Genomic DNA, 25,947 nt, shown 5'->3' on the forward strand with positions numbered 1-25,947 from the left:
GCAAGGGGGGCTACTCTTCATTGCGGTGCGTGGGCTTCTCACTGCAGTGGCTTCTCTTGTTGTGGAGCACGAGCTCTAGGTGCGCAGGCTCCGTAGTTGTGGCGCACGGGCTTAGTTGCTCCGTGGCATGTGGGATCTTCCCGGACCAGCGATCGAACCCATGTCCCCTGCATTGGCAGGCAGATTCTTAACCACTGCGCCACCAGGGAAGTCCCTACAAAAGCCTCCTTTCATTTTGAGCCTTAACATTTATGAGACGGCTCTTCAAATTTCATCTTGCTCTTGCATTTGCCCTTGGTGAAATGCTCCCACTCCATCATTTCTATCTAATTATTACGGTCTTATCTCACCAGAGCTCCCTGTGTAGCTATTTGGTTTCTTTTAGTGTTTTTACTTTTTAAGACAGAGTGATACTAAATGACTTTATCATCAGTTCAGTTTTATTTTTTAACACCTCCCATCTCTCATTAGTCACCTTCCTTTTCATAGTTTCTGATCACAAGCTCATTCTTATCATCTGTGTGTGTGTGTTTTCTTTTTAAGCCTGATTTTCTGGTGTTTTGTGATAAATGTATGACTAAGTCTAGGGTTTCCTTCCCAAGCTATTCTGTGCTTTCAGATGGTAACACTTTCTCCTTGGCTTCACACTTCTTCAACTTTACCATCCCGTTCTTTTTTGTTGATCAGTTTTAAACCTAACACAGCACCCTCTAGATGTTACAGCTCTCCTCTGAAAAACTGAAGTGTCTGCAAGAAAAGACATTTATTAGCAGGTTGGGTGAGATTTCTAAAGGGACCTGAATAAGAGGCACAGTGTTCATAAGTGTTTTCCTCTTCCTCTCTGCAAGTCCATTTCCTCATCTATAAAATGGGGATAGTAATGGAATGATGGTCCCAGAGCTGCTGTAGAGAATAAATGAGTTAATATTGTGTATGTCACAGTGTGCATTCAATAAATTATTACTGCCATTATTGTTATTCTTCTTGTTGTTATTCATCACTACCACCCCCAAATCTTGTCCCCAGTTTTCTAAACTAAACTAAGAAAGAATCTTCCAGAATCCAGATCATGTCTTGGAGTGAGTGCACAACAATATCACTCTGATTTCTTTTCCTCTTAATTCAAATCTTTTTCAGTGTGTTTCCTTCCTTATTGTCCTAGCTTCTAGAGAGTTGTATAGAAACTTGATAATCAAGGCAAATTCCTTACCCCACCTATCATATCAGTTTCCTTCATACAGTATATTCTTACTCAAAGCATCAATCCACCTTCTCTGAACACCTCCAAGGAGATTGTGACTTGCTGAGATGGAGCATTCAAAGTTGCTGCTTCAAAGGGAAAAGATTCCCATGGTGATGGGGGGATTAAAATCTATTTAATAACATGATTATGTTTTTACATAAATAATGGTATTCTAGGAGTAAGAAGGCCTGATCCCGTCACGTACTCACTAATCATGTGTTATGCAGACTCCTAACTTCTGTTGGTCTCAGTATAACAGTGTTAGACGAGATAACCTCAAAAGTTGTTTCCGGGCTTCCCTGGTGGCGCAGTGGTTGAGAATCTGCCTGCCAATGCAGGGGACACGGGTTCGAGCCCTGGTCTGGGAAGATCCCACATGCCGCGGAGCAACTAGGCCCGTGAGCCACAACTACTGAGCCTGCGCGTCTGGAGCCTGTGCTCCGCAACAAGAGAGGCAGCGATAGTGAGAGGCCCGCGCACCGCGATGAAGAGTGGCCCCCGCTTGCCGCAACTAGAGAAAGCCCTCGCACAGAAACGAAGACCCAACACAGCCATAAATAAATAAGTAAATAAATAAATAAAATTAAAAAAAAAAAAAAGTTGTTTCCAAGTTTGAAATGCTGTGGTTCTCATCAACTATCTTGAGAGCAACCCCTCTGCTGATGGCCACCTCTGTTTGGGTATATTTACTGTAGCAGATGTTAATTCCAATCAGTTTAGTTTAATTGCATTTTAACTATCTGCAGAAGACCTTTGTTCTTTGAGATAGTAGAAAGCAAATTAATTTTGGCATAATTAAAAATGCAGTGGGTCGTAAAAGTTAAAACAGTTTGATTTAACTCAGCTGATAATTAAATTAGCTTGAGTGCATGGCATTTCCCACAATAATAAACATGCCTTCAATGTCTTTTTTGGTATAGCCTCACAATGGTAGAAGATGGCAGAAAAACAACTTGTGTTAGCTGAGAAAATATCTAGCTGAATAAAAAGTAAGCTTCACATATCTAGTTCCAGGTGGGAAAACCAAGGGTCTGGAGTTTAGTTTTTTAAAGCTGAAAACAGTTATTGGGGTCAGATGTGGTTTGTAGGTTTCATGACAATTTTATTTTCTTGGAATGTGTCTATGTCCTAATAATTGTCAGAGTATAGAAGTAGAAAATAGTTTTAAATAGCATTTCCTGCCTTATGTAATTTACATGAAGAAGCAGAATCTGAAGATCAAATAGTCATGGGGCTTTACTTCAGTAATCAATTCTAATTTTCATAAGTAGATTCCAGTTCAAGTCTGTGACTTCATCTATCTCTGATGTAAGTATGTTACAATTAATCACTTCTCAATCATGTCCATATTAAAGTGTTGAGGGTACTGTTCTCTTTTTCTAGGTTTCTGAGCTTTGCCCCATCTCAAAGCTGCAGAAAGCTTTCATTACTGCTGATAGAGAAGAAATTATTTGAATATGCATCAGTTCATTTTTTTTTTTCATCTTTGGAATAGAAATTGGAAGGAGGAAGAAACTGAACCTTAAATGTTTTGGATAATGTGCGTTTTGTTTATCTACATAATAACTGTGTTTCCTGAGCCCAAAGCCAGGAGGTAGAATTGAATTCACAGTAATAGTAGTAAAAAGTGTTTTAGAAAGTCCTCCATTCACCCCAGGGGCTCTCCTGCGCTTCAAACTCCTCTCAGATAATTGGTGTGGAGGAGAAGACAGCTCTTGCTCATGTGATAGCGATTTGTCTACCACCTGGTATCCATTAATCTGTTCCTTTTTGGCTTGGCTTCTGGGAAGTCCTGTTAGCTGCCGAGGCTGCCAGTTTCTGATGGCTCTTCAGCTTTTTTCACCTTTTTACCACTCTGGCTTCTAGGCCCCGCTTGTGGTATACTCTGTTACCTGAGGTATATGAAGCAAAATGGTGCTCTTAATGGCACATTGGAATGTTAATAATTTTAAAAAAGCAAGACAATTCTTTTAGCTTCTTTGGACTTTTACTTGTAGCTGCTTTTCTGGGAGCCAGGCTGAAGGATAATGTGAAGGACAGATGCCATATTGTATTCAGATCCCTTTTCAGTGTAACCCTGGCCAGACTTGTATGTCTAAATCCCTGTTCTGTTGTGAGGAGCTCTTCTCCAAGAGACTCCAAGATGCCCTATACAAATATCTCTCTGAAGAGTTGTGTCTGTTCTCTGAAAATGTCTAGACGCAGGGCTGAACAATATAGAACCTTGCCATAGATGCTTTTGTTATCTTTTATTACCATAGGGAATTAATCTACAGATACTATTTCTTACACTTCTGTTATGTTGCTTCACTCATTTATTCAATGAATGCTATGTTCTAGGTACGTGTCTAGGTCAGTAGTTGTCAACTGGATGACTACATCCAACTGCATCTCTACCAGGAAATCTTGACAGTTTCACCTTCAAACTATGCCCCGCATTTTTAGTACTTCCACTTCTAACATATATCATCTTGGATTAGATGTATCATCTTGGATTAGATAACTACAATAGCGTCTTACTAGATCTCTGTGCTGCCACTTTGTTCTGCTACCACATATTTTTCCTACAGTAGCCAGAATAATCTTCTGAAAGTGGAAGTCATATCACAGCACTCCCCTGATCAAAATGGCCTTCTCCTCCAATGGCTTCTCATCACGTTTAGGCCTTATCATCATAATCTGCGATCAGACCCTTGATGACTATCCCCAGATTATTTCCTGTGACTCTCCCCTCTGCTTACTTAGCTCCTTGTAAGACTGGACTGCCTTATTACATGTGTAAGTCCCTTCTTTTGCATTATTTGGATAAAAGTTGGAAATCTTTCAGACCAAAAACCATGTGTAGGTTGGCTGCTTATTCACGGTTCTCACTTATAGACTTAAATGTGATTTTTTAAAATGCACAGCTATAAAAAACCCTCAAAAACAGAAGTGATGTTTGCTCGGTATCATCTGGTTCTTACAAATGTAACAGTCCCAAAGGCTTATCTTTCCCAATTCTAACCAAATTAATACTGTAGTCACCCAGTTGAAAGAGTAGAAAGTGTGCATTTGAGCTGAGTGGTCTCTGTCATGAATCAAAAACAGAGAAGGCAGAGAGAAAAACAAATTAAGTATTCTTCGTGTCTTCAGGCCCAGAGACACCAATGTACCTTTTCTTTTCATTCAGAAATGTCCATCATGAATTTCTGCAGCGTGTGGCTATTTGACTAAGGGAGAAATCTCTGCAGTCCCGTCTGTACATCCAGTAAGAGAAATTGAGTCACTACTCCTTTGAATACTCATTCCCTAACTCCTTGCTAACTTACTTCTCTCCTTACTTTAACATAGAAATATAAACTGAGAGGACTTTAATGAATCTGGCTAGATTGCCCCCACCCCATCCCCTACCCTCCTACCCACCAGAATAGTCATTTACTCTGCCTTTAATGGTTTATCAAGAAGGCAATAATAACACACCTTTTTTGGCAAGTATCTTTTACATAAGCAGAGCAGTATTTAAAAGTTGTAGGACAAGCTCAAGTACCTGTGTAAAAAAAAAAAATCTGTGCCCCAAAACAAATGTTCCATAAACAAAAGATATTGTATTGCTACTGTGGGTACCTCCTGTATGGACAGACATTTCTCCAGGCTTTAATCATGTGATTCTAACTAGCAGGGCTTTCTTTTTATTGAAATTATTTAAAAGGGAGGCTGATGGGAGAAGGGGGCCCTGTTTGAGAGAAGTCATTGGTTTAAATTAGTAGATATCTGGTCTTCGTTTTCTCCCCAAGACCCCTGCATTTATAAAGGGAAATTTTTTGATCCGCTGGGAAGGAGGGGAATATACTGAATGCATCCCATCTGATGGTGCTGATTGGCCTAGTGAGGGGGCTTGGAAGCCTGCTAGGGAGACCCAGAAACACCTCCTTGTGACGTGCTGTGTTTCTAAGTGGAACCTAAGCCTGTCCTCTAGGGTAGCTCTCCCTGGAGTTGAAGATCCCAGACAGATATGCAAGAAGCAGTTAATGAATAGTAAACTAGAATATATAACCAAATACTAAGTACTCTTTAGAAGGAGATGTAGACATTTGTGAATGTGACTTTCGGGATAAATACCTGTCTGTATATAGGATGTTCAGGAAGTGGGAAAAGTTGATCAGCAAATCTGGTTGAAAGAACCATCCCTTCTATTATAGTTTTGACTTCTTTTTGTGCTGTGTGAGTTCTGTCCTTCACGTTCCCACACGGTGCTCCATACTTGTCTGTGCTGGAGTTGGTTTTATATATTTATGTGTTCATTCTCAGTTTGGCTTGCTTTCAGTGATGTATTGTAAACAGATCTTAGGGGGGTGGGGAAGGCTTTGATTTATAGTGCTTACCAATTTCTGTGGTGTAAATACTTCCACTGTGGCTGATTTCCAGCAGCCAATGTGATGTTGCTGAACATGGCGTTGGAAAGAGATGCAGTGGGTTCTTGTGAACTGGCAAGAACCCACTTCTGGAGGTGACTGCCAGTATCCTTGCTCAGTGTTTCCTTTAAGTGCAGAATCTTTATTCTAATATCTGGAAGGAGACTCTTCTTTCACTTTTACACCTTGTAAACTCTGGCTGCCTACAGAATTGCTATTCCAGGGATTTCTTTTTTTTAAATCTCTGTTTCTGTGATGCTTTAGCTCTTTCTAACTTAATCTCGTTGTGTTTCATCTCAGCATGTGTCACCTGCTTTGTATTGTGATTAGGAGGGACTAGTTTTACCTTCTGATTTTAGAGCTGATTAAAAGGGGAAACTTTAATTGTGGATGCTTGGACAAAAAAGCATAAAAAACATTCTGTATATAAGAATGTTTCTATATTTTAAAAACTTTCTTACTTCCGTCCCCTAAGATCTGTTCACAGATATTTGTTAATAGTTTTATTTTTGTTATCTTGTGAGATATTTTGTCAGTTATTACATAGCGTATTATTATTACTTTTTACATTGTATTTAAACATCTCTTTCCCTTTTCATACTGTGAGATTTCTCAGGAGCAAAGCCTCTATACACAGGGTGTCCAGTAAGTAGTTGAAATTGATCATTTGTTGAATGAACAATGAATAATAGACATTTGTCTAATTTTCAGTCTTAATCATGACAAGGGGTCAGACCTGAGGAAGAAATTTGGAATAGTCCAAATTAAAATGAGAGTTGAGGCTTAGTCATGGCGTGAGCTCTATAAATAAGTAAAATCTAGGACTAAGTCTTAGATACCATCCGTCGTTGGAGCAAAGGAAGCAGTATTGATGATAAAGGGGAAAGGAAGATTGTGGGAAGAAAACAGAGAGGCCAGTGCCTTAGATAGAGTTACAAGAAGAGTATCAGATAAAAGATGGATTGAGAAACATTTGTTAGATGTGACTAGAGGGATGTCAGTTGTACCTTTCAGAGAGCAGTTTATTTAATGTGTTGGGAGTAAAATCTTTGTTTTAAAGACTTAAGGGGGATATGAGGGGATAAGAATGGGAATCAGAGAATGTGGATCACTCACCCAAGGATTAAGATGAGATAGGAAGTGAATGAATGTTAGGTATAGAGAGGAAGTAGGATTCTAGAAGGGGTAATTATTATTCATTTTAATGTTAGAAACATTTTTCATCATTGCCCTTATAAGTGACACTTCATAAAAGAGGTTTAGTTTTGAAAGTGCTATATGTAAAAGTCCATGTTTTGCCAAGTCGACATCTTTTCAGATGTAGAGAGCCCTGATTGAGGTGGATGGAGATCTGTGGTCTAATATAGATCATCACATACTTTCAACACCAGGACTGATATTAGTGTGATTTTAGTGTGCACATCTATTGATGAGAGTCCCAGAAGAGAATTTTGGTGCAAGGCAATTCAAGATGGTATTATTACTGTATGTATTATAAATCAGTTATTTGCAGAGCAGTCTGTCTATGCTTTTGAAAAACCCAGGAATTACTACTTTTAATCAATAGGTAACATCCCATCACTGTGTCAGGTATATTGGAGCACACAAATAGAATAAGAAATAGCTCTTGCCTACAGTCTGAAGAGAGAAAGGCCATCTTTACGAAAGGAATAGAGAACAGCAGTGAACAAGATGCATGTTCTGTGACTCCAAAAATTAAGACAAGCACGTGAAAGTAGGTCCTTTAGGAATGGATAGGCTACGACTTGGTAGAGAAGAGAGGGGGTTTTTAGGGGGAAGGAAAAGCACAGAATGAGAACTGTATATTTGGAAAAGAAGGTGAAACAAAGGGGAAATTTGAATATATTTCAGTGTTATAAAAAGTAAATCATTTTCCAGGGGACAGCTTAGTTCCAAAATTATTTTATTAGTCTGTTGTTCATATGCCAGATTGCAAGTAGCCTTTCAGTCAGCTTTGAACAGCTGTGTTCAAAGGCAGAAAGACCAAAGGACGATTCCTCCCCCTGTATCAGGGAGGAGATCTTGTCCCAGCAGGCCCTTGGTGGACCTCCCCTGACCTCCCGTTGGCAGGACTCGTGTCACATACCCAAGTCTTAGCTGCAGGGAAGGGGGAGAAAGCAAGTCTCTGGAATATTCCACCTCTACAGAGATAGATAAGAGTTCTCAGCAAGGAGGGTTGACAGGGGTAAGGATAGATATTGAGTAGAGAACACTAGAATTGGCTGGAGTAGCCAATTTCATTTCTGAATAGAGTCACATCCACCTCCTAGACTCCACTTTTGGTGTTTGTTAAGCTCTATAGGTTATTCCTACAGAACAAGACTTCTAATGAAAGAAATGAGTAGAAGCCTGTAATGTCTCGCTTCTGCCTCTCCTTCCACACTCCTTTTCATTGTCACTTATGTACTGTCATAGTGGGGAAAACTACAGACGATCTCTGTTTTCTGTGTCTCCGACTCTTCCCTAGCATTTGCATTGGACTGTGTGTCATAGCTGCACTGCATACGAAGGCCCTTTTGTTAATAGGAGTTCATCAGAATCTTTCATTGCTCCCCTATTTATTGTTTCTGTTTCTATTGTGCCACCCAGATACCTGAAATAATAAGGGGGTAGAAACAAGTCAGAACATCCACCAAATAATTTTAATTGATTAGAGATATGAAGACAGGTTGCATACTTGAATCTTTTTAAGGTGATCAGTAGGGATGCTATAAATTTTATAATATCTCTTAATTTTCCTTTCCTTTCCCTCCTTTATCATCAAACTATTAAAAGACCTGTGATTTAGAATGGCAAGTAGATATTTAAGGTGGGAATCCTTAGTGCTAAGTTACATGCCAGACTTCATTTCTTTGGGCTTAGTATTTGCAAAGCAGTTTAAAGAGTTTGGAGAAAACATAAATGGTGTGGAAATCAAAGGTCAAGATCTTGGAGCATACGTGTGTCAGTGTTCCCTTAACTTTTTAATCATCCTGTCCCAAAATTTTGGGTATCTTAGAGGGGTTCACCTCTCGGAGTCTGAGGACCTGTGAATCATAAGCTTCCCTTTTCTGATTATATTTGGCCCATCATTCTCTAATTCCTGCCCCCCAGAATTATTAGATAAGAAAATATGTTTAAGGATGCTCTTTTTGAATGAAAACTTATAATAAGCATAGGTCCAATTGTTGCATTTTCTAGATGAAACATTATTGGAGACAGTGTTTCCTGGAAGATTTCAGACTTTTTTCCCCCCCGATACTGAATTTGTAAAATTATTACCTTTAAAATTAAGCTCATACTTAATACTTTCATTTTGTTTTTGCACCACTCTTTGGGTTTTTTTTTTTGCTTTCGGCATGGAAATTTCCAAGAATCGCAAGCCTTAAGAGATTTGAAACTAGAATCTCATCAGTTCAAAATTTGCAAAATACGTTGGTTCAGAGAAAAAAGGGCTACTCTACCTCTTAAATAACATCATTTTCCACATGATATTTTCCACTAAAGGTTATGTTATATGGCAAGAATATGGAGTCTGTTATTGACTCAAAAATGGAAAACTGAACAAGATTTGTAAACACTCGCATAGAAAGACAGTTGCACACCTCCCAAACCATATCTTCTTTTCTGCATGCCACGTGGATCTAGCCAGTGTGGTGTATGATGATCATTTTATGGCCTGTGAAGGTCCCTACCTTTTGTTTTTAGAGCATGTGGGTCTTTTACAAATCGTCCCTCACTAGCACATTGGCAGGGCAACAGAATATCCAAATTGACAGCTAATCTGACTTCTTGGCTGAGCCACACCAGACACTGTTTGGTCCTAAAACTATTTGATTCTTCTTCTTTAATTTCTCTCTAAACAACAGAAGAAACCTCACTACCTATTTCTCAGTGCCTGAAAGGACAAAATCTTTTGTGGACATTTTCTCTTTTGTTTTGGTTGGTTCTTCATGTCCAATTTTTCTCCAAGATGGTATCCAAAATAATTGTAGAAGGGACTTGAGCTTTTTGCCTGTTTCGAATGCTGAAAGGTGAGAAATATTCCAAAACAGTTGTGCATTTTGATTAGTAAGAAGCCTCCTTATCTGTTCATAAGGGCAGTGGTGGCCTATTCCATGAGTACGTACTTTGGGAAGTGTGTCAGGGCTGGGTGACCTTGTAGGTCTGGATCCACTGTGAAGACCAATAGTAGAAATCATCGCCATTGGTTGTACTAAGCTTCCATAAGTGTCGGCCTATAAAAGAGAATAAATGTAGGAGAGAAAGCAAAGCCTCAAGCTTGAATGAAAGATAGATAGACCACCACATTTTCTTTCTTTACGCTTTAGAAGTTCACCTGGACCCCTACAGAACGTGGTGTCCTGTCGCAGACTGTCAGACAGTATGCCCCATCGCATCAAGTGAGCCAGGACAGCCCGTGCTCGTGGAGTGCCCTTCTTGCCACCTGAAGTTCTGCTCGTGCTGTAAGGATGTTTGGCATGCAGAGGTCTCCTGCAGAGACAGTCAGCCTAGCGTCCTGCCAACAGAGCACGGGTAAGAAAGGAAACTTCGTCTTGGGATTTTTCACTAGTGTTCTTAGAGATATGTTGCTTGGAGAAGGAGTTATATTGTGATGAAATTTCAAGGTAAGTTATTTCCCTGCAGAGCTTTCCTGAGAAGTGTCTCAGAATTGGTAAGTTATTAACAAAGAATAACCAAATAAGCATGTCTAAAGGGATTTTAGTTATTTACTGCCAGAGAATCTTCCAGATACGGCTGAAGTTAGAGTCTATATGAGTTTTGATTTCTTTTTAGGTAGGAGGCATGTGGTCCCTTGGTTCTCCATAGGAAGTCATGACTTTTGTCCACAGCCGTTTGCTTAGGTACCGTGACCACCTACAATTGATACACCTCATTCTTCCTGCTTGCGAAGAGGTGCAGAAATGATTTTCTTCCCTGACTCAACTGCCAGCTTGTGAGGTGTGCCAATCATATCAAAAGGAACACAGAAGTAGAAACAACAGCCGTTCAGTGTAGTACGGTGCTAAAATTCGTGTGTACTAGAGAAAGAGAGCTTATCTTTCAATACGTTGTGCTCTGAAAAAACAGTGCTGAGGTTGAGGTTTTGTTATGATGAGAAGCAATGCACTCTGTCCCTTCTAGGACGGAGGGTTTTTATGGCAGCAGCAGGGCCCAGAGTGAGAGACCATTGTGTTTGATCCCTTGCTTTGCTTGAGGCTGTGGCTGTTTTGCATCAGCAAGATCAGAAATACCAGTGTTACCGTCCAATTGGCTTGATCACCCAGCACCCTCGGAGTGTGGAGGGCCATTCTCCAGGAGCAGAAACGCTACCTGGCTGTGATGCTGTGCTTGAACTGCAGACCAAACACATCAAGAGGAGAAAAAGAGCTAACACACGTGGCAGGCATGTGCCCGCTTAGCCAGTACCTGCTACATTTTCACTGCCACGCAGCAAGGTCCCCGGGGAATCACAGGACAATGTAAAGATCCTAGAGGAGAGATGGATTGAGTTCTGACATTGTCACTTGGTATCTGTGACTTCATGCAAGTCATTCAGCCTCTATGAGTCTATTTCTCTATTTGAAAAAAAAAAAAAAAAAAAGGAGGAATGAAAATGGTGGCTGTCCCCCTGCTGTGTAGGGTGATTATGAGCACCAAATCCAGTCATAGGTTTGAGCACACTTTGTGAAACTGACGTTTCCATGTGCTCGGTGGTGGTTTTGATGAACAGTAGCTAAAATGCCACCCAGTACTCTGGCTCACGCAGGCCTCCCTCCACCTCAGTTTGTTCTACTGATTTTCTATGCCCCTTGAGCCTGTGAGCCTTGCTGGCCTATTCATCTATTTGGAGCAGGTCTTTTCAATGATATTGGGCATTTATTGGAAAGAATTGATGATTGACTCCCTTCAATCCCCTCCGTTTGTTTATTTGCACAGATCATTAGATAGATGATCTCTACCCCTCCCCACCCCCACCCCACCCCCCACCCCGTTCGATCCTGAGCTGTTTTTTCCACTGTGTGGCAGACTTCTTGTACTTTTTATTCAGACAGGGTGTGCTCAGAGAATGAAAGACTAATTTGGCAAAACAATGAATTCAGTCAGCTGTGGAAAATACAATTATGTAATTCACTCAAAGCCAAAGATAAATAAATTAAGGTTCTTCTTTGTTTTGACTTATCTGAACAACAAATAAGCGGCATCTCTCCTACTGTTACCCGCACCCTTCCCCTGGGATGGGGAATCAAGCACTGATAGAAAAGAGTTCACTCCCTACCCAATAGGAGCCCTGGGAATTCAGTTGATGACCATAAAGTTGAGTCTAGAAGAGCATATTTAGCTAATTAATTAATTATATTCAGCCCACTTTTCCCATAGCTCTGGTTAGTGCACACCTTGCGGTCCTTGCTTTTTAAAAAATCAGGCAGCGTCCTCCATCCCTCCCCTATAATTTCTCATTCATTTTGTTTCTAGGACCCTCTTCATGACGGAGGCAGAAGCCCCCATTAAGCAATGCCCAGTGTGCCGGGTTTATATTGAACGCAACGAAGGCTGTGCTCAGATGATGTGTAAGAACTGCAAGCACACGTTTTGCTGGTACTGCCTCCAGAACTTGGACGTAAGTTCCACCTGGAAGAGTCTCCCCGTGTGGTCCTTCTCCATCCTGTATCTGTGCGACAGCCAGTATCTGATGGGCTTTCCTTTTAAAATATTGAGCCTGTTCTTGTTCGCCAAAGAAATTTATGTTTCTTAATGAGACATCCTGAGCCTGCTACTTGAGATACGTCTCTTTGATTACCTTAGGTGTGTCACCTTAACTTTAAAGGCAAGCTTTTGTTTTAGGGACATTTCCTTCTTTGGGGGCATTGTCTCATTTTATTATGTAAAGGACTATTAGTGTAGTAGTTTTATATTGCTTTTGTAACCAACTATCACAAACTTGTGGCTTAAAGCAACACAAATTTATTATCATTAGTTCTGTCCATTGGAAGTCTGATATGGATCTCACTGGATGAAAATCAAGGTGTCCTCAGGACTGCATTCTTTCTGGTGGCTCTAGGAGAGGATGCATTTCTTTGCCTATTTTAGCTTCTAGAGGCTGCCTGCATTCCTTGGCTTATGGCTCCTTTTTCCACCTTCAAAGGCAGCATCATCACATCTCGCTGACCCTTCTTCCGTGGTCTTAACTTCCAGAGTGATTCCCTCCAACAAGCTGGGAAAACTTCTCTGCCTTTAAGGATCCATGTGATTAGGTTGGGCCCATCTGGATAATGCAGGATAATCTCCCCCATCTCAGGGTCATTAATCACACTTGCAAAATCCCTTCTGCCATGTAAGGTAACATATTCACAAGTTATGGGGAATAGGCCATTGGCATCTTTAGAGGAGCAGTTATTCTGCCTACCACGATTAGATTGTTTTTTTTCTTTTTGAATTTAAGGAAAAAAGCCATTTAAATCAATGGTATCTCTTAATTACTATCTCATTCATTGGCGTGATAGTGGGATCGTTACTGCTTTCTCAGAGTTCCCTTCCCACATAAAGGGGTCTCATCTAATTCTTTTCCCCCGCCATTCATGAAGTGTGTCTTCTCAAATTTAGGTGCAGCTCCATTCAGTCCAGTGCTGAGGCTAATGGTAACCTCACAGTTAAAAGGTGATGTGAAGGATTGGTGAGAGTTTTTTCAATTCTAGTGTTTTACAGTTTGGGGTGGCATAAGTTGTTTATAGATATTCCCTATTTTGGCAATTTGGACCTATAAGATATGTTCATATCAGTGTAAGCCCTCAGTCATGGTTGGATGGGTGGCCGTTCTTTTCTCAGCTTTTCATTTTAATTGCTTAGTTTGCTTTAATTTCGTGGGCCATTTGTGTGGTGCTTTAGTATTATGCACACTCAGTGAGTGAGTGCAGTTAACATGGCATGCTGGCCACCACATGCCTGATGTTTAACTGAAAATTAGATAAGTTGTTTAGGCTGACATCTGTGAGTAAGAATCTTAATCAGCTTGATGTCAGGATTTCAGGAAGAGGTATGCACTGGGGAGGAGAGAGTTGACATTTCAGACTCTAGAAGCCTAGCAGGTCAGGTTGAAAGACATGTTTTCATTCTTTAAAAAAAATCCTATTTATGATAACCCCTTGAATTACAATTATGTTTGATATTTGAGACCTCTCCTAATTCCGAATGAATGATGCTCTGGATGAGGGTATGACTCATGATTGTACACCCCTCATGCTTTATAAATGAAAGAAATCTTTTTTGATTTCCTTCAGGTTTAACCAAAACAGTAATTGGATTCATATCCACTAGGAGGCTGAACCCATGAGGTTCTCTTTAGGAGGCAAGAGAGTAAGGGAATAAACATGTGTGCCAGATCCTTTGGCTGAAATATGTTTTGGGTATGTTGTTGCAAAGAACACAGTGTTCTGTCACGTGTGCTGTTCTGGTACACGAGTAAAATGCTACAGATGTGAAATTGCTAGATACACAGCATCTTCTTCTGGTCATTGTGTTTTGAGGTTTCATTTTTCTCAGTTTTAGCCAGGGGGCATTGGCTTGTGGATAATGATGTTTTCCTGTAGACAAGTGTTCCACGTCAGATGGTGGTGTTGATCTTTGTTTATAGGAAAGTTTTAGAGCATGGGTCTAGGAGAAGGGTGATTATCCAAAAGCCAAGCCTGAGACAGACACCAAAAAGAGTGATTTTGAGTTTTGCTGTGGGGAGTTGGGTTTGTTTCTGCCTTGATTCTCATCTCTGCTGTTTCAGAGGATGAGATAGTCTTCATCCTCTGCTTTGGGAACCTCAGAGACTTGTCCCCTTCATTTATATCTTCTCTCTCCTGTGACTTCAACTTCCATTCTCTGCTCTCTAACCTACCCATACATTCAACCGTATCCCATTTAAAAACGAGTAACACTTTTCTCAAGCCTACATCTTTCCCTTACTGCCATTCTATTCCTCTCCTTCCTTTAGAAGCCAAGACTCAAAAAAGCATAATTGCCTCTAGCCGTTGACACCGCAGTCATTGCAGTGACTCAGATTGCCGCCTAGACACACCCTGACTGTATTCTTCCAAGACTGTGAGAGATTCCTTTTGGGTAAAATCCAATGGATACTTCATTCCTCATCTTACCTGGATTCTCCGCTGCCTTTGACATCTCAACCACCTCCGTTCCAGTGACACCATCTCCTCTGATTTCCCTTCTTTGTTTCTGGCCACTGCTCAGTTTCCTTTCCAGGTTTTTCCTTGGCCCTCTCTTAAATGTTTGTGTTCAATAACCTCTTCACTTCTCAGTCTACGCCCTCTGGGTAATCTCATCTACTTCTGTGGTTTCTTCAACCCAAGGACATTGCTTCCCAAGTCTTTTTCCCCAAATCCAGATCTACGTAATCAGCTGTCTTTTGAACAGTACTGCTTAAATGTCTCAAGTATCTCTCAAGTTCAACACGTCCAAACTGTGGTCATCATCTTCCCAACAAAATACATCTCTATGTTGTCACTTCCCTCAGTAAAGTCTTCTACCCAGTGCTTCTCCCTCATCTGTGATTTCTTCTCCCTGTTTCCCCGTCTAGTTAGTTACCTTCTTAATTCTTCATGGCTGTATTTACCTCTTCTCCATCTCAGCCACTGGCATTTTATCTCAGCTGGTTGACTACGAAGCCTTTTAGCTGCCTCATTCGTGGTCCTCTCATTCCATACTGCACCTCTGCTAGAGCTACCTTTCAAAGATAATTGGTCTGGTCGTTCATCTTGTTTAGAATCAATGGAGTCTCAAGGACTATCATCTGTTTTCACTCGATGATTTGTAAAATTACTAAGATACTGTCTAAGGATTGTCAGCTTGGAGTTCCTACAGGCCGTCGTTAATATCACCAGAAAGAGCCTTTGCTTCCAGTGAGGTGATCTGATGGGGTTAGTATCCGTTTCTCAACTCAAAAGTGCATGTTTACCGAAACCTGTCTTTGCTTTTCAGAATGACATTTTCCTCAGACATTATGACAAAGGGCCGTGTCGGAATAAGCTCGGCCACTCGAGAGCCTCAGTGATGTGGAACCGAACACAGGTACCCTGACCTTAAAAGGAGCGTGAGAGAAGCCAGACTTAGGAGGGGTTAAAAAGCCCACCTACTCATCCTCCCCACTCCATTCCCTACTTACCCAGCCCAGCCTGAGAGGTTCTGGGGAACTTCTGGTGCCTGAAGTTAATTCATGAGCACAGTCTCCTAGAGGAGAGGTGGAGGGGCAGGGCGACAGAACAGCCAAGTAATTAACAGTGACCAGCAGAACGAAGACAAAGGCTCGTTCTTCCTGAAAAAATGGAGAGAATGACCTTCCCAAAGCCCTTTGAGGCATATTTGCTATGAAAGGCAGGGCTCTAAAATCCCATGAGCCGGACTTCCCTGGTGGCACACATTGTCCGCCTGCCAATGCAGGGGACACGGGTTCGAACCCTGGTCCAGGAAGATCCCACATGCCGCGGAGCAACTAAGCCCGCGTGCCACAACTACTGAGCCTGTGCTCTAGAGCCCGCAAGCCACAACTACTGAAGCCCGCGCGCCTAGAGCCTGTGCTCTGCAACAAGAGAAGCCACCGCGGTGAGAAGCCCACGCACTGCAAAGAAGAGTAGCCTCCGCTTGACACAACTAGAGAAAGCCCGCGTGCAACAATGAAGACCAAATGCAGCCAAAAATAAATAAAATAAATAAATTTATTAAAATAAAATAAAATCCCATGAGCCCCTGCTGGGGCTTAGATCCCTCTGTACATATCATTGTGTGTTTATGTGGCAGGTTCAGAGGGAGTCCTGGTTTATTTTTAATAGTGTTTTATTTATTTATTTATTTAAGGCTGTGTTCCTTTTGAGGGAGTCAGTGTTCATAGCCTAGTAACCATTATTAACATCCCTCTAAGACTGTTGAAGAAACAGGTAGAGAGGGAGCCAACACCAACAATTCATGATCCCACTGGGCTTGCGCCAGAGCCTGAGTTAGCATTTGCTTTGTCCTTCTCACCTTCACTTTAGTCCTTGGTATCTCCCTGATTTATATCCAGTTCAGACCATTGCTGGGCACTGGCTAGAAGGCCCCATAATTGTAACTGCTTTATGTGCCTGAGATGGTGTCTTAGTTCAAGCTGCTATAACAAAATACCCTAGACTGGGCGGCTCAAACCACAAATTTATTTCTCACGGTTCTGAAGATTGGAAGTCTGAGATCAGGGTGCCAGTGTGGTTGGGTTCTGGTGAGGACCCTCTTCATGGTTTACAGATGGCCATCTTCTCACTGTGTCCTCACATGGCAGAGAATGGAGAGAGAAGAAGTAAGCTCTCTGCTGTCTCTTTTTATAAGGGCACTAATCCCATCATGAGGACACCACCCTCATGTCCTAATTACCTACCAAAGGCCCCCATTTCCAAACATCATCATATTGGGGATTAGGGTTTCAACCTATGAATTTGCAGGGGGGGGGACACAAACAGTCCACAGCTGATGGTAGAGTGTACACATAGGAAGATTGAACTGCTGAAATAGTCTTTTCTTCTACATTTCCAGGTGGTCGGGATTCTTGTGGGGTTGGGCATCATTGCCTTGGTGACTTCACCCTTGCTGCTCCTGGCTTCCCCATGTATAATCTGTTGCGTCTGCAAGTCCTGTCGGGGCAAGAAGAAAAAGCATGACCCATCCACAACCTAAAGATCTCCGTTCGTATCCATGTGCCACAGATGTCTGGGTTATACGAGACAGCACAGTGATAAAGCCCCACTTAGTGAACTCACCTCCCCTTCCTTGCCAAACTTTGGAAGTGCCTCTGTGTCCAGACTTTGAACTTGCCTGCCCACCTTTGGCATCCAAAAAGGCCAAGCGCTGGTGCGTGTGTTCCTGTGTGAAGAGAACCAAGTTCAGCAGTCCAGGCCATTGTCTGTGGAGCGTGTTGGGAAGCTTTGGGGTTGATGGGGAGGAACTAACACATCATCATGCTATCGTCTGAAGGATCCTGCTGGACCGTTCAACTTCCAGCCACATTCAAGGAGCCTGAATGAACACTTGGTGTAATAAATGTGCTGCCAGTTATGACAACACACATGCTAACTGAGAAGCCAGAGTCTGTTGTGTTGATTTGACCATCATGAGAAGCATGAGGAAAACCTCCTGTAGGAGGGGAAGAATCAGGCTGTTTAAGGGGAAATTCTTGTAAGAATTGTAATTCTTGTAAGAATTATAAGAGAGCTGCCTATCTTAGGAGCTGGTATGGCGGTTCTGCCTCTGCCAGTTACAGGGTGTGCTGATTCCCCAGGAACTTGGTGGAAACACAATAGGTTTCTCCTGTGTGGTCTCAGTGTCAAGCAGGAGAAACTGCTATGCAGAGGGAGTTGTCCCTTCCCAGGAAAAGGGCTGCAGCAGGTAAAACAATCTGGTCTAATTTAGTATCTCTCCCCTGGATGATAAACTTTTCTTACAGCTGGTAGCTGTGGTCTACAGGATTGTTTTATATGAAGTATGGGTAAAGTGGCAGAGATTCAAAATCATCATCATAGGTATCAGGGACCTTTCTTGAGCTCTCTGTTCATGCACCCAACAGATTTAGAATTGGACCTGCAAGTACACACCGAGAGTGAATATTAAAGTCCATAGGTATATCTAGAATCTGTATAACTTGCTGCCTACCTTGAGTTTCTATTCATTGGGCATGAATGGATTTACCCAGTAGTACACACAAAATAAATGTTTACTTAAAAGCTATTCTTCTGGGACTAATATGGTTTATTATAAATCAACCTAAATATTTTTTGCATATTATATATGTAAATTTTGGTTACAAGTTCATAAGTTACCTGAAGGTTTTGACTCATAAATATAACTCTTTTAAAATAGTACAATGTGCCATCCCAGTTTGTAAAAATGCTAATTGATAATCAAGTTGTTTATGTATTTTCAAACACAATTCAGAGCAGCTCTCTTCCCAGCAGCAAAGTTTTGCTCTTTCAGCATCTGTTAGGGCAATCAGAGTACTTTTTGTATGTACAGGGCACTGATAAAACAACAAAAATATCTGAGAAACAAAATATAAATGCTTTATATATCTTAAATAGTTTGGGTTTGTATCACCTCATTGTGGCTTATTTTTCCCATTATACTATTAGTCAGATTTTGAATAAATGAGTTTTGAAAAGACAGTAACTTTTACTATAGTTGCCATTAGCAAAGTAACCTGGTGCTTCGTGAGAACCATATTAAATGTTAGTGGACTGCTCTCCTTGAAGCTAGGGGTACCACATCAGGACCTATCAGGACCTATTTTCTGAGGTAACTGGGTAACTAGACTATTAAAATTGCTGCTATCCTGGACCTGTTATTAAAGAACGATGCTTTGCTTATGTAATGGATTGTATTCTAAGTGGGCATGTGTATATTTAAGAAACTAATTCACATGTACATATTGATATCTGATATATGTATAGTACATCTATTGGTTGTGTACATTTTAATTTACTGTTTGTATAGAACATAGATGAGAACTCTGGGAAAACTTTTGAATGGCCACCAACCCCAAAATATTTTAAATTATTCATTAGAAATTTCTCAATATTAAGTGTCTTTATTTTCCTTTGAAACTCTAAACACTTCAGGAAAAAAAATCAATCTCTTCTTCTAGCACTGTATTTCATATTAGTACAAATATAAATGGATATATATTTGAGTAACTTGCTTTTTCTTACACTGCCTTATTATAGTACAGGGCATTTATAACTGCTCAGGGGATCACAGGAACTCAACTGAAATTGAATTTTTGTACCAAGAATGTCAGTCATGGCAATGTACTCCCCCATATTAATAGTCTTCAAGCTGGGTTCCACAAAGAATCTTTAAACAGGGGCTGATTTCAAGTAACCTAAAATTCTATGTTATCTGAGGCAGAGCTCCTGAATTTGGAGTAAAAGTGGAAGAAAGCATCTATGCTATTTCCTTGACAAATTGAAGGACTATGTCTTCTCATAGAGATACTATAAAAGAATTAGCTTACTTTTTTGTGGGGAGTGGGAAGTGTTTGTCAAATAGATTTAAAATAACTGGATTTAGAGGGACTTCCCTGGTGGTCCAGTGGTTAAGACTACGTGTTTCCACTGCAAGGGACACGGGTTTGATCCCTAGTCAGGGAACTAAGATCCCGCAAGCCATGCAGTACAGCCAAAAAATATATATAACATAAAATAATTTTAAAAAAGAACTGAAGTAGAGAATAGCTGAAAATAACTGGATTTAAGTTTTTAAATGTTGAAAAGTGCCTGAAAACTGGTGACTTCTTCCTTAAAGCTCTCAACGATTTGGCCTGTGTGAGATTGTCGGAATCAACAGGAGCAGGTTGGTTGGTTAAAACCCACATATATTTCCAGTGCATCAAAGGGTGAGATGCAAGCCAGTCTAGAGATTGTGTTTATAATGGGGAAAGCTGGCAACTTTGATAACAGAGACTGATGTTTTCATTTTGTATAACTGGCCAGAGAAAGGGTTTACCCTTGTCACCTTCCTCTCTTTGTCAGCTCTGTCCTTCCCTAGTGATTCTCTGTCCGTCCTAGGAAGAAATATGGGTCTATGTAATTATCTTTGGATGTTGTGGCAGAAGATCGTTTTGTTTGAAGTAGTGTAGTCCATTTGAAATAGAAATTAAATAAATCCTTCGCCACATTGTAATCTGGATGGGATAACTCACCATCCAGAAAAGCTATTGGATGTAATTCCATAACGTTTAGCTGTTGCCCCTTCTAGGGATTTTTCCCATTGTTATTAGGCAGGGAGGTGAAGAGGAAAACCACATGGAAACAAGTTTTAGAATCTTAGGCATCCTATTTGTTCATGCCATGGATGTTTGTTCCTGACTTGAAATCTCTAGTTTGAAAGAGGCCTTTGAAAAACCAACAATTCACAGTGTGGATTTTCTTGTCGCTGGCATCACAAAAATCTCACCTATTCAGGTTTGAAAATCTACATGTTTATTTGAATGTAAATCACCATTTCTTAGAACCCCAATTGTCTCTTAAAAACTATACAGAATCTAGATATGTATTACTTTAGCCTTCCCTACGCAGTGCTTCTAAAAGACTTTCTGTTCATGAATGGATGCCTTTATGTGTATAGAATTTGTGTATATGTGTAGCTTTAAAGATAGTTTCAGAATGCCTTCGATGAATGACATTTTATAAAGCTGTTACTGTTGATATCTATAGGCTGTTACATCTCATGTTGATTCATGATCCAGAAAGTTTTGTTATGTATTTAAGAAATTGCTGTAGTATTATATTTTTCCAAGTATTTGAGAGGAAAATAGCTGTTTTCGTCTCTCTGGCCCCAATAAATGTGGAGCAGGAAATCAAGTGTGTTATTTTTTGTTATGCTGCATGTTTTTAGACACGTTCAATTTTATCATCCAGGAGCCAACCAAGTCATTATTAAATCTTAGGTTCGGAACTGATAAAAAAGTAACCTAATCTGCAATACCATATACGGAAGTAACTCTTGCTACCTTGTTTCTTAGAAGAAATAGGAGGAAGTGTGATGCCTTCACTTGTTGCAGACTTTCTGTTGTGTGTGTGATACTTCACACTGCCCATGCACAGGCATTGATCATTGTCCAGAAAAATAACCAATAATTTAGGTCTGTGGTCATCCTAGGAAAAAATGCTGCCAGGCATTAGAGCTATCAGTTCTGTAAAATACGTGTTGAGCTCCGTGCGCTCTAAGGTCAGTTTTCACCTCCCAAAAGTGTGTTAGAGGAATGTGTTTCCTTGTTATGATTTTTAAAGAAAGGATTTACAGGTAGAGGGTTAACTTCAGGTCATTTCCATTTGATTAGTATTCAAGGCAGGACTCGCCTGAAGTTGAGTGCCAGAAGTTGGTTAACAACTAGGACTTGTGTCTCTGCAAAACTGGAAACTCACATTCCTATACTGGTGTTGATGCCTTTTTGCTGAATGTTATTTGCTTCTAATATGATACCTGAGCACAAAGGTTTACAATTGACTTATAATTCAAATTTCATTTTCTAAGCATTCAGTTTGGAGGAAATCAATAAGATCATTTAAAAACATTTTTGGGTTATCATTTCTTAATTTGCTTAATCGTCTCCTAGAATGTCAACATTATTTCATTTTTAAAGTGTGCTTATTATTTGCTGAACTTGAATTTGCATTTCCAAAGAATTATTGAATGAACCATTTTATACAGCAGTGATTTTAATTAATCCCCTAACCAACAAACTCATTGCAATGTAAATTATGAATCTAGTGAGTTTGGAGGGAATTATAATTAGGTTTTCCTGTAATTCAATTATTTTCATTTGTTAGATAATAAATCTAGGTTTTTTTTAGACCCTAAAGATAGTATCCAGCTCTACATTATGAGAAAGAAATGAATTTCTTTGAATAATTTAATAGTAACTATAGTATGTTTTATTTATATATTTTTGTGTATGCTTTTTAAAGAACTTTTGAGAACAATATTATGAAATAAGTGGGGCAGATATTGGATCTACTTCATAGAGAAAGCAATAGTTTTGTGTACATGTCCTGCCAGGGGTCATACTATTTATAAGTGACAGATAGAAAAAGAATGCCACAGGAGTTCCCTGGTGACCTAGTGGTTAGGATTGTGGGCTTTTTACTGCTGTGGCTCGGGTTTAATCCCTGGTCAGGCAACTGAGATCCTACAAGCAGCGTGGCCAAAAAAAAAACACCAGCTAGTAATTCTGAGCTTGCCTTTACTCTCAGGTCTGTGAGTCCCAAGAAAATGTCCTCCTCTTCCAATTGCCTGCATCAATGAAGGTATGTATAAGAGAATGTGTTATTTCAAATAATCATTTAGAGTCTGTGTTTTGGTGTGTCTGACAACATGCCTAGGGCAAAGGGCCACCCCCTGAGATCGACCCCAGTCACTCCTTGGGGTTCATCTAGAGAAGGGCAGGAGACAGGAGACGGTGATTCCTTAGAGAAGTAATGCAGGGGTGTGTATCTGATTTGCTAATATTGGAACTAGAATTATAGCTGCGTCCATGTACTTACTCCAAAAGCCAAAGTGTTTACCTCTTCCCCACAAATACGAGGTCCATTGTCATCAGTTCCTTTTAATGTTTACAATCAAGACTCAATGTGATTAACTCAGATCCAAATTCTTCCCTATTAACATTACTAACTTGTACTCTAAAGTGTATTTGTGGCCTAGAATTAAATAAATCAGTCGATTGGCAGTTTCAAAAGCAAGAAAAGAGGCTCTAAATAATGAAATTAATGAATTTCTGATCTGTATAAAGACGTGCTTTGAATTCCATTTTCTGCATAAACTTTGTCTTTCAGTTTTATGAGCTTTCCTTTTTCTGTGTGTTAAAACTAGGATTCAGGCTTTTGATGAGAAGCAGATTAAATCTAATGTTAGCCATTGTATCCTGTGGTTCCTTACTGACCTGTCATGATTTGAGGGGGTATATTTTCTTTTGGGGGGAGTGGATGGGTGGTTGACATTAATGCTATTGAACATATTTAGATAAAACAAACATGAAGATTTTCTCGAGGTGAGTTGTGAGACATCTAATTATTCATCAGCCTGGACTGATTTTTTTTGAAGTCAAGCCAGTTTGCTTCACTAAAAGCAAACAAGTCCAGAAATCCACACACTGCCCTGCATGGTGTGTCCCAGATTCCAGCCTGGCCCTAGGACTTTGGCACCACAAGGGCACGTGAGCAAAGTTGGGAGAGTGTTGGTAAATCTGTGTCACCCCAGGCACAGAACCAGCAGGCGACGTCCTCTGTTCTCCCTGCCTTCTGCTAATCCAGGTGGTGTGGGGTTGGGGGGACAGACAGCCAGCTTGTAATAAATGGCTTCAGTTCCAGGCCTGGCTTTGCTTGTGACTGCTGGTGTGGTTTGGGGCCAGCCATTTATCACATGGTGTCATTTTGTCCATTTTAACTCAGGCTTAGGAGGATAGGATGAGATCATGAATGTCAAAGTGCTTCTAAGTGTTCTTTGTTAGGAGGGGAGAGGAGGGGGAGCCATTGTACTGTGTGTGCTGTGGCTGTGAGTGTGGGTGATGAGTTTGTAGTCAGACACTCTTTCCAAAGGAGAAAAGAGAACTAACGGGGGGGGGGTCCCCAAAATATATTTCAAGCTTGTGAATGTGTGTGAGGTAGGAATGACCTCCTCAGTAAATATGTTGACTTTTTAGATTTAAAATATTCCTTCATGTCACTTTTTCACAAATATTTCACAAGCAGTAGCTAATTTTATGCTCCATTAAAATGGAGGATATGTGGAGAAAGAAATGCGTTCATAAAAGCACAAAAAGTTTTTCTTGGGGGAGGTTTATGGTAAAAACTTGCATTTACAAGATTTCTTATGGTGTGCAAAGTACTTTGAATCACATTTCCATTGGCTCTTCATACTATTCTGTGAAGTAGCTATTAATATGCCCTTCCCCCGATTTACAGATGGGAGCTGAGACTCAGGGGCTAGGTGACATGGCACAAGTTCATAAAGCGGGTTGGTGGCAAAGCTAGAATTTGAACCCACATCTTGCATGAGCCAGCTAAGGGCCTCTTAGCATTATTTTAATTTTTAAAATAGTGGCTTAAAGCAACACATTCATTAATCTCAGTTTCTGTACATCGGAAGTTTGGCATGATGTAGTTGGGTTCTCAGCTCAGGCTCTCACTGGGCTGAAGATCAAGGTGTTGGCCCAAGTGTATTTTAATTTGGGGCTCAGGGTTCTCTTCCAGGCTCACTGGTTGTTGGCAGAATTCAGTTTGTTCTCATGCCTTCTGTGTGGTGCCCTCCATCTTCAAGCCACATCGAGTCCTTCTTATAATTCAGATTTCTTTGACATCCTCTACGGCTGCATCTTTCTGACTTCCACAATTTTAAATTATAAAGTGGCCAATGGGAACATGTTTGTCATTTTCAATAGGAAATTTAACTTTTTGCCGTTCTGTTTCCCTGCCCCTTGAAGCCAAGCAGTTTGCAGACGTGATAGTATCAACTAGAAGAAATCACAAACTCAGGGAAGAGTTGAAAGCAATATCTAGCTTTCTACAAGGGAACTGCTGATCTGAATTTTCAGTTAAGCCTAGCATGGCCAAGGTTTTAACAGTAACCCTGCTTCTGGCTGGCGTCCTTGAGAGGTCTGCTTGGTCTTTACGTGAGACAGATTTTTCCACATGGACTTAGAAGAAAACCTGATCTCATCTTTCTGAAAAACCTTCAGAAGATTCAGGATTGGACTGAATCTTGTGTTGGATTCAGGAAGGACAACTCCTTTCAAGAGTTGACTTAAAGTACAGGATGGTGTTTCCACCCAGGTCAGACCAATAAAGCACTGGATTTCAGTTAACCAGTTGCTGCATGTTGTTGAAGGACCTGCCCTGAAAGTCAAGGTCATCACCTCTTCCATTTTCCTGCCCCAATGCAGGAATACAGACCCTGACTAGACACTTTAGATGTTTTAAAGTAGAATGGCCATTTTTCTGACTAGAAATGGAAGACTAGAGGGAGGTGTGAGACCTCTACTAGTTCCTTTTGGCTTTGGACATTTTACAATTTATCTTGGCCTCAGTTTCCTCATCTTGAAAATTGGAAGTGATTATTTTCTAGGTCCACTTCAAATCTAACCTTTTGTGTAAGATGGAAAAGATTACTAGCACCCATTGTGAGCCTCATATACATGAGAATAGTACACAAAAGGGAAATTCTCCTTATTAGACAAGGAACTGGTAATTACTGGAAGAAGCTTCCAGGCACAAAATTATAGATAATTCCAGAAGCATGTGAAATACACTACAAGTTTATTTAAAATAAGAAAATTCAAAGAACGATGGTTGAACTTTGGTTTGTTTACAGCTCTTGATGGCTGAAAAGACAGCAAAAGTTGTTTGGGGAATTTTCAGGGATGTGTTTCCTCTAGTACTTATATTAAAAACATCAGAACCTCAGTATCCTTATTTTAAACACACAATGGACTATTTATTCTGAGTGCATCAGTCTGAGGAGTCTTTTTAACATTCAGTTGCTTGGTATTGATTAATTTATCTCTATGTTTCCTGTACACATGGCATGTTCTGTGAATTGAATTAAATTTACGGCACATATGTACATGTGTTAATGGATGTGTTATAGGATAGTATATATGATAGTATATTTACCTATCTATATATCTAGTGTGTGTGTGTGTGTGTGTGTGTGCGTGTAGTAGACAGATAGGTGGATGGATGGGCACATCTACTTAGGAACAAAGAAATTTTTATTCAGACTTAATAAATTTTATTTTCA

At 40.4% G+C, this 25,947-nt stretch overlaps 1 protein-coding gene across 2 annotated transcripts in view; it reads left to right on the top strand.

Moving 5' to 3' along the window:
- RNF144B (ring finger protein 144B) overlaps window positions 1-20,998 on the top strand; it is a 167,730-nt gene extending 146,732 nt beyond the window's left edge. For both annotated transcript variants that reach the window (XM_059938009.1, XM_059938008.1), the window contains 4 exons: window positions 9,966-10,170; window positions 12,112-12,256; window positions 15,616-15,705; window positions 17,194-20,998. In XM_059938009.1, the coding sequence (XP_059793992.1) occupies window positions 9,966-10,170; window positions 12,112-12,256; window positions 15,616-15,705; window positions 17,194-17,334 (581 nt within the window). In that variant the 3' untranslated portion in view covers window positions 17,335-20,998. The remainder of the gene's footprint in view (window positions 1-9,965; window positions 10,171-12,111; window positions 12,257-15,615; window positions 15,706-17,193) is intronic.
- Window positions 20,999-25,947: the final 4,949 nt, after the last annotated feature.

This window comes from Balaenoptera ricei, chromosome 11 (genome assembly GCF_028023285.1).
Source record: "Balaenoptera ricei isolate mBalRic1 chromosome 11, mBalRic1.hap2, whole genome shotgun sequence".
NCBI classification, from domain to species: domain Eukaryota; kingdom Metazoa; phylum Chordata; class Mammalia; order Artiodactyla; family Balaenopteridae; genus Balaenoptera; species Balaenoptera ricei.